Here is a 12,421-nt window from a genome sequence, read left to right as displayed (position 1 = left end):
TGGGAGGGAGCTGTTCAACCTCTGTGCTCAATACAGTTCACCTAAAGAGCACAGCTACAGCCTCTTCTCTGTCCATCCTACTCATGGCTGGCCATTACAATCTTATACTGTAAATACAGTCCGCGTATTAGCATGGCCCATACAAACACCCACCGCCCACACACTCTATCCCTGTGTGTTAGGTGTGTAAGAGTGACGGGGGAGGGGATTCTCAGGTTCAGACAGACATTATTAGTCACACATCACCTATAACTCTGATATCTCTAATCCCACTGTTACCAGGGTGCAATGGTTTGCTTCTAGAAGAAAATCACCATCAATATACAGGTAACTACCAAAATAAAGGAAATACTCCTGAATTTGTATAAAAATGACCAATTGGCCATTATTTTGTCTACCATGGCTAGAAGAAGAGATCTCAGTAACTTTGAAAGAGGGGTCTCAAAGGACCATAGGGGGTTTAAAGTGTGTGTGTGTCTCAGTCACCAGATCTCAACCCAATTGAACACTTATGGGAGATTCTGGAGCGGCACCTGAGACAGCGTTTTCTACCACCAACCAACAATTGTTTTTTTTATTGAAGAATAATGGTGTCACATTCGTCCAATAGAGTTCCAGACACTTGTAGAATCTATGCCAAGACGCATTGAAGCTGTTTTGGTGGCTTGTGGTGGCCCAACACCCTATTAAGACACTTTATGTTGGTGTTTCCTTTATTTTGGCAGTTACATGTATATACACTGTTAATTTGTTGGTCTAACTTATAATTAGATCTACAAAGCTAAAAAGACAGATACAGTATAAGACAGAAACAGACAGATACAGATCAGTATTAATGGTTAATATAACTGATTTAGGACAAACTGTCTGGATCAGACCCTAGCTAGGCCTACTCCAGGTTGAACAGAGGTAGAGTTCCCCTACGAGGTCACTGGTCTAATCTATGGTGGCCATAAACATTCTACTTCTAACAACAATGGGACTGAGTGAAAACCTCTGGCATAGGATCATATATCCAGTCCATAAACACTAGCTGGGCTGCTTCTGTATTCCTCTCTGAGACAGATAGAAGAGGTCATCATGAGTATCATGTTAGATATAGCTGGGTGCTTCTACAATGTTGGTCCCTGAATATACAGTTACTGTAAGTCAGGGGTGTCAAACTCATTCCATGGAGGGCCATGTGTCTGCAGGTTTTAGTTTTTTCCTTTCAATTAAGACCTAGACAACCAGGTGAGGGGAGTTCCTTACTAATTAGTGACCTTAATTAATCAATGAAGTACAAGGGTGGAACAAAAACCTGCAGACACTCGGCCATCCCTGGAATGACTTTGACAAGTGCTGTAAGTAATGCAGGATGATAAATTAGGATAAATCCATGAATTGAAGTCATTCCCACTAAAGCAGGACTACTGAAATGTCTGGGTTACAAGTTACAACTCCTCTCCATGACCCTCATCTTAAATATGACCACATTTGAGGTCTAGGTAACCAATCACAGACTGGGAAAGTGACCGTGTGAAAACAAAGAGGACAGAGTGACAGAGCAGGGGAGGGCAGTCCAGGAGGTACGCCAAGATTTCCTGTGATTGACTGAACCTCTTCCCCCCTCCTCAGATCTTTTCCTCTGTCCCCAAGGCTATAGGCTACCATCTCCAAAATGTTGTCCATGTCTCTGTGTACAGCCCCCCCCCCTCCCCTTTCTTAAACTCACACAGAGAGGGAAGAAGGGAGGAAAGAGTAGATGAGCAGCAGCCTCTTTCCTGTGGCCTTGCCTAGCCAGTTCAGTTTTTCCTGAGCCCTTCCTCCTCACTGCTGACTATTTATTTACATTCTTCCTGTCCTCCTGCCTCTTAGCCCCATCCCCATCCTGTGTACTCACCGCACACCCCCCCCCCCCCCCCCCTCCTCCTCTCCCCGGGGCCCTAGTTCTAAGGTCAACCCCCACACCCTCCCTCCACCGTTGCACTGACCCTAAGGTCAACCCCCACCCTGATCCTACCTTTTAACCCCATCCCCCGTCCTGCGTACGCACCGCACAAACACACACACCCTCCCCCTCCTCCCTATGTGACCCTGGTCCTAAGGTCAACCACCACACCCTCCCCCCTCCTCCCTCCCTGGCCCTAAGGTCAACCCTCACTCTGAGTGCCAGTGCGGGGCCTCAGGAGTCAGGGGAGAAAACGCAGAGGGAGCTAGAAGGGATTCTACACTGCTGCTGTTTGTTGAATGGAAGGAGGTACCAAACACGACCCTCATCTTCATTATTCCACAAACAGAGCTAATGGAGACAGTTGGGGTGGTTGCTTACATTGGCACAAAACCTCAGTGCTTGGCCAAACCAAAATGTCATGTATTAAGCTTTCTAGAAGTCAAAATCTTCTACAATACATGTATATCTAGTTTTTGTTTTGTATGTCTACACACGCACATTGCCACAGGCAAACACACTTCAGTGGACAGCTCATCTGTTTCCCTGACCTTTAATGACAAACCGCTGGTCAAACAGGCTGGAAATCTACTGAGTAATTATGACTGGTTTACAACTGTCACACCCTGACCTTAGAGTAGAGGTCGACCGATTATGATTGTTCGGCGCCGATACCGATACCAATTATTAGAGGACCAAATAAAAGCTGATACCGATTAATCGGACAATTTTTTTATTTTTTTTGTTGTAATAATGACAATTACAACAATACTGAATGAACACTTATTTTAACTTAATATAATACATAAATACTATCAATTTAGCCTCAAATAAATAATGAAACGTTCAATTTGGTTTAAATAATGCAAAAACAAAGTGTTGGAGAAGAAAGTAAAAGTGCAATATGTGCCATGTAAAAAATCTAACGTTTAAGTTCCTTGCTCAGAACATGAGAACATATGAAAGCTGGTGGTTCCTTTTAACATGAGTCTTCAATATTCCCAGGAAGCTTTAGGTTGTAGTTATTATAGGAATTATAGGACTCTCTCTCTCTCTATACAATTTGTATTTCATATACCTTTGACTATTGGATGTTCTTATAGGCACTTCAGTATTGCCAGTGTAACAGTATAGCTTCCATCCCTCTCCTCGCTCCTACATGGGCTCGAACCAGGAACACATCGACAACAGCCACCCTCGAAGCAGCGTTACCCATGTAGAGCAAGGGGAACAATCACTCCCAAGTCTCAGAGCGAGTGACGTTTGAAACGCTATTAGCGCGCACCCGCTAACTAGCTAGCCATTTCACATGGGTTACACCAGCCTAATCTCGGGGGTTGATAGGCTTGAAGTCATAAACAGCGCAATGCTTGAAGAATTGCGAAGAGCTACTGGCAAAACACACGAAGGTGCTGTTTGAATGAATGCTTACGAGCCTGCTGCTGCCTACCATCGCTCAGTCAGACTGCTCTATCAAATATCAAATCATAGACTTAATTATAACATAATAACACACAGAAATACGAGCCTTCGGTCATTAATATAGTCGAATCCGGAAACTATCATTTCGAAAACGAAACATTTATTATTTCAGTGAAATACGGAACCGTTCCATATTTTATCTAACGGGTGGCATCCCTAAGTCTAAATATTCCTGTTACATTGCACAACCTTCAATGTTATGTCATAATTATGTACAATTCTGGCAAATTAATTACGGCCTTTGTTAGGAATAAATGGACTTCACACAGTTCGCAATGAGCCAGGCGGCCCAAACTGCTGTATATACCCTGACTGCTTGCACGGAACGCAAGAGAAGTGACACAAATTCATGTTAGCAGGCAATATTAACTAAATATGCAGGTTTAAAAATATATACTTGTGTATTGATTTTAAAGAAAGGCATTGATGTTTATGGTTAGGTACATTGGTGCAACGACAGTGCTTTTTTCGCAAATGCGCTTGTTAAATCATCACCCATTTGTCGAAGTAGGCTGTGATTCGATGAGAAATTCACAGGCACCGCATCGATTATATGCAACGCAGAACACGTTAGATAAACTAGTAATATCATCAACCATGTGTAGTTAACTAGTGATTATGTTAAGATTGATACTTTTTTACAAGATAAGTTTAATGCTAGCTAGCAACTTACCTTGGCTTCTTGCTGCCCTCGCGTAACAGGTAGTCAGCCTGCCATGCAGGCTCCTTGTGGAGTGCAATGTAAGGCAGGCGGTTAGAGCGTTCGACTAGTAACCGGAAGGTTGCAAAAACGAATCCCCGAATCCCCCCTGAACAAGGCAGTTAACCCCCGTTCCTAGGCCGTCATTGAAAATAAGTATGTGTTCTTAATCTGACTTGCCTAGTTAAATAAAGGTGTAAAGAAAAATAAGATTTTTTTTTTTTTTAAATACAAAATTACAACAACAAAAAATACAATTACAAAGAAATTAAAATAAATCGGCAAATCGGTGGCCAAAAATACCGATTACCGATTGTTATGAAAACTTGAAATCGGCCCTAATTAATCGGCCATTCCGATTAGTCGGTCGACCTCTACCTTAGAGAGCCTTTTTATTTCTCTATTTGGTTAGGTCAGGGTGTGATTTGGGTGGGCATTCTAGTTTTTCTATTTCTTTGTTTGCCGGGTATGGTTCCCAATCAGCGGCAGCTGTCTATCGTTGTCTCTGATTGGGGATCATACTTAGGCAGCCTTTTTCCCACCTTAGTTTGTGGGATCTTGTTTTTGGTACTGTGCTGTATGCCCTACTGAACGTTACGTTTTCGTTTGTATTTGTTTTGTTTCGGGGGTTCATTTAATAAATTAAAATGTTCGCCTACCACGCTGTACCTTGGTCCAATCCTTCCATCGACGAGCGTAACAACAACGACTGTCTGGGACAAGGACAGGTCCACTAGTTGCTCAACAACTTAGCTTGAATTTAGTATACGTTGTCCATTCAGACATGTTATTTGGCGCACACCAACAGAGGTCCTACCTCCCCCATTGTTTTGTACTAAACAATGACAATGGTATAGCCTGGGTACCAGTCTGTTGAGCTAACATTCCACTCCTTGTACTCTGTGTCATATGCCAAAGATGTTTAGCATGACAGGAGTGGCAAGGAGTGGAATGATAGCTAAACAGACTGGTAAAGACTAACAATGGTAAGCTGTTCCTAGGTAAACATAGGTGAGTTTATGGATAGGTAAGATGAGGTGTATGTGTCATTTGGTTGGACTATTCCCATAGCCAGGCCTTGGGGTGCTGCCCGTCCAGACCTGACAACTAAATAATGTCCAGGGTGGATCCAGACAGGGGCTTTAACATCAGTTTGTTGTGACTTAGGTTTTCATCAGACCACCTAAGACAGCCAGCTACAAGCACTTTAAAATCTGTCTTTGTCAAACTCAAAAAGGAAAGTTAGCTGTTTTAAAATGAATGTGATTAATCAGTTATGGAACACAAATACCATCCTTCTCTGCTGTGGTTCGTCCACATATGGCCATTATCTGTATACAAAACTCAACCTAAACTGTTAAATTGATATGGATCATGACATTTACATTTTAGGGCCCTATATCTTAGAGAGACATTTTCTAGTAAAGATTTACAACTTCAATTTCCCTCAAACAGCTCCAAACAGTCTCACACTGACCTAGGAGAAACAGCCACTGGGAATATATCAGGAAAATGTGTGTTAGAAGTTTGGTCAGTCATTTACACTCACCTCCCAGTCCTTCTGTCCCTTCATCTTCAGCTGCTCACATTTACGCAGCTTACAGATCTGCTTCCCAATCTTACGGTTCATACAGTTGCTGCAGGTGCCACAGTTCTCCTTCTGCATACAAGGGCCACACACGCCGCACCGCCTCCTCTTCTTTCCCTGGGGGGCCGCGAGGGCCTCTCCATGGGTAGGGGGCCCAAGGGAGAAGATAACCCCCTGCTGGTGCTCAGTCTGGATATACTTGTGGTGAGGTGACAGGGGCAATCCCGGGCCCTCCATGGCTTTCCCCGGGCCCCGCAGAAAGATCTGGGTCGCGGTCTCGTCACCATCCAGGGAGAATTCATAGATGTCCTGGATGTGTGGGGGGCCAGGCCCTCCCTTGGCCCTGTGCATGCTGACAGACAGTCCAGCCTAAAGCCTAGCTGCACTGTCCTGGTGGCAATGTGAGGGATAAAAACAGCACAGCAACAGAGTAGTGTAGTCTAATGGTCTGGAGTTGGGGAGGTAGTTGTTGTAAGAGCTGAGAAGGGCTAATGACTATGTTAGTCCATCCTGTCCTGTCAGTCTCCTGGTTGGGCTGCTGGATGAGATAGGTCATTGGTGATAGGGCATGTTTCCCAACTACCCAGCGGGATGGACAGGAGTCAGCCATAACCACAACAGGGGAGCAGGTGTCAGAGGAGCCATGGTCTGGTCTCACCTGTCCAGCAGTAGCCTACCTGGGTGCTTTCTGAAAGTGGGAATAGGCGGCATGGGAAAGAAAGATGGAAAAGAACAGTTAGACCTAGTTACAATGAACAATGTAAATGTGTCTGTTCATAGCTGTGGGAAGATGTTTTGAGTTGGGGGTGCTGGGGGGGGAGAAAAAATAATTCATCTATAATCGCATTTGCTGATGGCATACAGTTGAGCAGAATCATTTTGGAGATTTCCATACAATGGATTTTTTGTTGTTGCATGGTCTGGGAAAAACATTTGCCTTTTTTAAACGCATTTCTACATCCATAGCAGAATATTTGTATATATCATACAAATGGCCAAATGCAGGCTACTGTGCAACTCGCTAACCAGGTTAAGATGCAATTAAAAAAAAAAAAAATCTTCTCGTATTTATAATCATTATTATAATCATAATCCTTATTATTGTATATCATTGTAGGCCTATTTATTAATCTAAACCAGTTCTGGAAATATGCAAAACATGTTTAGTTCCATTCTGTTGAGGCATTTTCATTGGCTAAATGAAGTTCGATATGTCTTTTCAATTGTGAGCTACGTATTTAGTTTAAGATAGGCCTTTTATTAGCCTATTGCTGTCATTTGTTGGGTATGGTAGGCACTAGCTTTTCTAGGTAATTGCTGCAATCTAACTTTTGTGAAGGTTTAAACTAGTTCACAAGTGTTTTGTTTAATTGTGTTGAGCCATTTTCTTTGCCAAATAAAGTTCCAACTGTAATGTTGTGTTTGCAGCGATATAATATCCTGCTTGTAGTTTCCTTATAAACAACGGCTTGATTTACTTTTGATATTACCCTAACACAATTTAGAAACTTTTCTGACGGTTCGGTGTGGTGTGGCTATTAGCCTATTATACCGCTGAACTACGCGACCGTTCAAAAGTTTGGGGTCACTTAGAAATGTTCTTGTTCTTGAAAGAAAAGCTAATTTTTTTGTACATTAAATTAACATCAAATTGATGAGAAATACAGTGTAGACATTGTTAATGTTGTAAATTACTATTGTAGCTGGAAACGGCTGATTTATGGAATATCTACATAGGCGTACAGAGGCCCATTATCAGCAACCTCCTGTGTTCCAATGGCACGTTGTGTTAGCTAATCCGAGTTGATCATTTTAAAAGGCTAACTGATCATTAGAAAACCCTTTTGCAATTATGTTAGCACAGCTGAAAACTGTTGTCCTGATTAAAGAAGCAATAAAACTGGCTTTCTTTAGACTAGTTGAGTATCTGGAGCATCAGCATTTGTGGGTTCGATTACAGGGTTAAAATGGCCAGAAACAAAGAACTTTCTTCTGAAACTCATCAGTCTATTCTTGCTCTGATAAATGAAGGCTATTCCGTGTGAGAAATTGGCAAGAAACTGAAGATCTTGTACAACACTGTGTACTACTCCCTTCACAGAACAGAGCAAACTGTCTCTAACCAGAATAGAAGTATGAATAGGAGGCCCCGGTGCACAACTGAGCAAGAGGACAAATACATTAGAGTGTCTAGTTTGAGAAACAGACACCTCACAAGTCCTCAACTGGCAGCTTCATTAAATAATACCCGCAAAACACCAGTCTCAACGTCAACAGTGAACAGGCGACTCCGGGATGCTGGCCTTCTAGGCAGAGTTGCAAAGAAAAAGCCATATCTCAGACTGGCCAATAAAAAGAAAATATTAAGATGGGCAAAAGAACACAGACACTGGACAGAGGAACTCTGCCTAGAAGGCCAGCATCCCGGAGTCGCCTCTTTACTGTTGACGTTGAGACTGGTGTTTTGCGGGTACTATTTAATGAAGCTGCCAGTTGAGGACTTGTGAGGCATCTGTTTCTCAAAGTAAAACACGTAATAATAAAACTAATAATAAATACACAATGAGTAACACTAACTTGGCTATATAATCGGGGTACCAGTACTAAGTTGATGTGCAGTGGTACGAGGTAATTGAGGTATACATGTACATATAACTAGGAATAAAGTGCTAGATAATAAACAATAGCAGCAGCGTATGTGATGAGTCCCAAAATAAGTTAGTGCAAAAAGGGTCAATGCAGATAATCCGGGTAGCTATTTGGTTAACTAACCGATTTGCCAAAACTACAGTTTGATAACAAGACATTTGTGGAGTAGTTGAAAAACGAGTTTTAATGACTCCAACCTAAGTGTATGTAAACTTCCGACTTCAACTGTATATTTAGCAGTCTTATGGCTTGGGGGTAGAAGCTGTTCAGGGTCCTGTTGGTTCCAGACTTGGTTCATCGCTACCACTTACTGTGTGGTAGCAGAGAGAACAGTCTATGACTTGGGTGGCTGGAGTCTGAACATTTTTAGGGTCCTTCTCTGACACTGCCCGGTATAGAGGTCCTGGATGGCAGGGTGCTCGGTCCCAGTGAAGTACTGGGCCGTATGCAGTACCCTCTGTAGTGCCTTGTTGTTGGATGCCAAGCAGTTGCTATACCAAGCGGTGATGTAGCCATTCAAGATGCTCTCAAATGGTGCAGCTGTATAATTTTCTGAGGATCTGAGTGCTCATGCCAAATTATTTGAACCTCCTGTGGGGGAAGAGACGTTGTGGTTCCCTCTTCACGACTGTGTTGGTGTGTGTGGACCATGATAGATCCTTAGTGATGTGGACACCATGGAACTTGATGCTCTCGACATGCTCCACTACAGCTCCGTCGATGTGAATGGGGGCGTGCTCGGCCCTCCGTTTCCTGTTGTCCACAATCAGCTCCTTTGTCTTGCTGATGTTGAGGGAGCGGTAGTTGTCCTGGCACCACACAGCCAGGTCTCTGACCTCCTCCCTATAGGCTGTCTCATCGTCGTCAGTGATCAGGCCTTACACAGTCATGTAGTCGGCAAACTTAATGATCGTGTTGGAGTCGTGTGCGACCAGGCAGTCATGGGTGAACAGGAGGGGAGTACAGGAGGGGACTAAGCACGCACCCCTGTGGTCATCTGTACTTTGTTGAAGCACCTTTGGCAGCTATTACAGCCTGGCGTCTTCTTGGGTATGACACCACAATCTTGGCACAACTATATTTGGGGAGTTTTTCCCATTCTTCTCAAGCTCTGTCAGGTTGGATGGGGAGCGTCGCTGCACAGCTATTTTCAGGTCTCTCCAGAGATGTTAGATAGTGTTCAAGTCCGGGCTCTGGCTGGGACACTCAAGGACATTCAGAGACTTGTTTCGAAGCCACTCCTGCGTTGTCTTTGCTGTGTGCTTAGGGTCATTGTCCTGTTGGAAAGTGAACTTTCGCCCCAGTCTGAGGTCCTGAGCGCTCTGGAGCAGGTTTTCATCAAGGATCTCTCTGTACTTCGCTCTGTTTGTCTTTCCCTTGATCCTGACTAATCTCCCAGTCCCTGCTGCTGAAAAACATCACAGCATGATGCTGCCACCACCATGCTTCACCATAGGGATGGTGCCAGGTTTCCTCCAAATGTGACACTTTGCATTCAAGCCAATGAGTTCAATCTTAGTTTCATCAGACCAGAGAATCTTGTTTCTCATGGTATGAGAGTTCTTTAGGTGTCTTTTGGCAAACTCCAAAAGGGCTGTCATGTGCCTTTTACTGAGGAGTGGCTTCCCTCTGGCCTATCTACCATAAAGGCCTGATTGGTGGAGTGCTGCAGTAATGGCTGCCCTTCTGGAATGTTCTCTTATCTCCACAGAGGAACTCTGGAGCTCTATCAGAGTGACCATCTGGTTCTTGGTCACCTCCCTGACCAAGGCCCTTCTCCCCTGATTGCTCAGTTTGGCCGGGCGGGCAGCTTGGTGGTTCCAAACTTCTTTCATTTAGGAATGATTGAGGCCACTGTGTTCTTGGGGACATTCAATGCTTCAAAAAAAGGTGCTACCCTTCCCCAGATCTGTGCCTCACACAATCCTGTCTCGGAGCTCTACGGACAATTCCTTCGACCTCATGGCTTGGTTTTCGCTCTGACATGCACTGTCAACTGTGGGACCTTATATAGACAGGTGTGTGCCTTTCCAAATCATGTCCAGTCAATTGAATTTACACCAGGTGGACTCCAATCAAGTTGTAGAAACATCTCAATGATGATCAATAGAAACGGGATGCACCTGAGCTTGTCACACCCTGATCTGTTTCACATGTCTTTGTGATTGTCTCCACCCCAATCCAGGTGTCACCCATCTTCTCCATTATCATGTGTATATATACCTGTGTTCTCTATTTGTCTGTTGCCAGTTTGTTTTGTTTCGTCAAGCCTACCAGCCTTTTCTCCTCTGTTCCTGTCTCTCGATTGGTCCTGTTTTCTAGTTTTCCCGGTATTGACATGTTCTACCTGCCCTGACCCTGTCTACCTTTGCCCCACCTATCTGGATTACTGACCCCTGCCTGCCCTTGACCTGTCTTTTGCCTGCCCCTGTTGGAATAATAAACTGTTGTTACTTCGACATTGTCTGCATCAGTGTCTTACCTCAAACGTGATAGAGCTCAATTTCGAGTCGCATAGCAAAGTGTCTGAATAACTATGTAAATAAGGTATTTCTGTTGTTTTTTTTATAACAATTTGCAAGAATGTCTAAACCTGTTTTCCCTTTGTCATTATGGGGTATTTTGTGCAGATTGATGAGGGGGGGAAATTATTTGATCCATTTTAGAATAAGGCTGTAACAAAACGTGTAAAAGGGGAAGTGGTCTGAATTCCCCCCCGAACGCATGCTCCCAAATTGTGGTCTTCCCAAGAAGTGCTTGTAATAACTTTATCCACAGCTCTACATTTTTTTTGAAGCTATTGATCCTCTGCAGCTAAATTATGCTCTCTGGTGTAGTATTTTGAATTATTGTATTTATGTCTGTTCAGACAGGAGTAATATCATTCTGGGCGGGGAAAAAATGTAGAGCCTTATTTTGCCAAGATTATTTCAATTTATCAGGGGTGCTGCAGCACACCTTCTTCCGGCAGCTTTGCGTCTGTTCCATTTAGGCCTATAAACTCTGGGAAAATATGACACGCCATAATAACAAAACAAACTCACCTGTCATTTCCCTCAACAAACCTTAATCAACAACTGCTTTACTGGGAAAGACATGAATCTCACCTAATGACAGATATTAGTAGTCTAGACCTGTAATTTGAAATGGCTGGGGATGCCAGACAGATATGCTCATGGGTCGATATGGGAATATGCTGAGTTCTATAATGGCGAGTCCTCCCATGAGGAGGCTTTGTTTGCCCTCTCTCTATGAATGAGAAAGGGGGTCTCGTTGAACCCGCGACGGTGCTCTTTGTTCCGCAGTCAGACTCCAGTCAGCCGTCAATAAACTGCAATGTTGTTTTAACTGTGTAGATAAACCCGCCGTAGGAAACTTGTTTCTCCGTGGCAGTAGCATTACGCTCATGTTGAATCACTGCTGTAGCATGCTGCTGTGCATATAAAAAGACACACTGAAATATGTATAATTAGACTTTTTAATTGAATGAGCTCGAACGACTGCTATAGCTTAGTTATTATTAGGCTCACTAATATACTGAATACTGTCAACGTGTCTGAAATTCGTATGAAAATGCTTTTTTGCCTTCGTAAAACGTAAAAGTATCAGTTGTGCAAATCGCCCTGGAGAACCGAACATTTTATTTCTACTTTACTACTGCAATATTGTCAATCATCCCAAACATTGTTTTTAAAGTCGTTATTTTTGCTACTTACTTTCTTCGTAGTCTTGCGCAGAATCAGTCAGATGCAATGGAACGTTTCCACAAAGTAACAAGCTCCGCTACCCTTCCCACATAAGCACGTGGCTTATTCAGCAATTTATAACCTGTCCTTTAACTGGCCGCAAAGCCACCGCTGCACAAGACTGTTACAGTCCCGTTATTACTTAACTATAAAACCATTTTTATATAGTTTACAGATGTGTCAGGTAAAAGGGGTGGAGGGGGAAAAACATCAAATAAGGAAGCCCCCCCTAGACTTTCAAAACATCACCCCAGGAAGCAAAATAGACAAGAACAATGATTAAAGGATAAAAGTGAGAAAAACATCAGATACAACAATACACAATT

At 43.3% G+C, this 12,421-nt stretch overlaps 1 protein-coding gene across 1 annotated transcript in view; it reads right to left on the bottom strand.

Annotated features, from left to right (window-relative positions):
* The window catches only part of LOC106580493 (methylcytosine dioxygenase TET3), a 71,184-nt gene extending 59,046 nt beyond the window's left edge, over nucleotides 1–12,138 (bottom strand). Inside the window, exons 1-2 of the mRNA XM_082966386.1 lie at nucleotides 12,066–12,138; nucleotides 5,662–6,388 (exon numbers count right to left, since the gene is read on the bottom strand). Of these exons, the coding sequence (XP_082822512.1) occupies nucleotides 5,662–6,051 (390 nt within the window). The 5' untranslated portion in view covers nucleotides 6,052–6,388; nucleotides 12,066–12,138. The remainder of the gene's footprint in view (nucleotides 1–5,661; nucleotides 6,389–12,065) is intronic.
* Nucleotides 12,139–12,421: the final 283 nt, after the last annotated feature.

This window comes from Salmo salar, chromosome 20, assembly GCF_965601325.2.
Source record: "Salmo salar chromosome 20, fSalSal1, whole genome shotgun sequence".
Lineage (NCBI taxonomy): Eukaryota > Metazoa > Chordata > Actinopteri > Salmoniformes > Salmonidae > Salmo > Salmo salar.
Note: the sequence above shows the minus strand (reverse complement) of the source record. Positions and strands in the feature narration are given on the sequence as shown.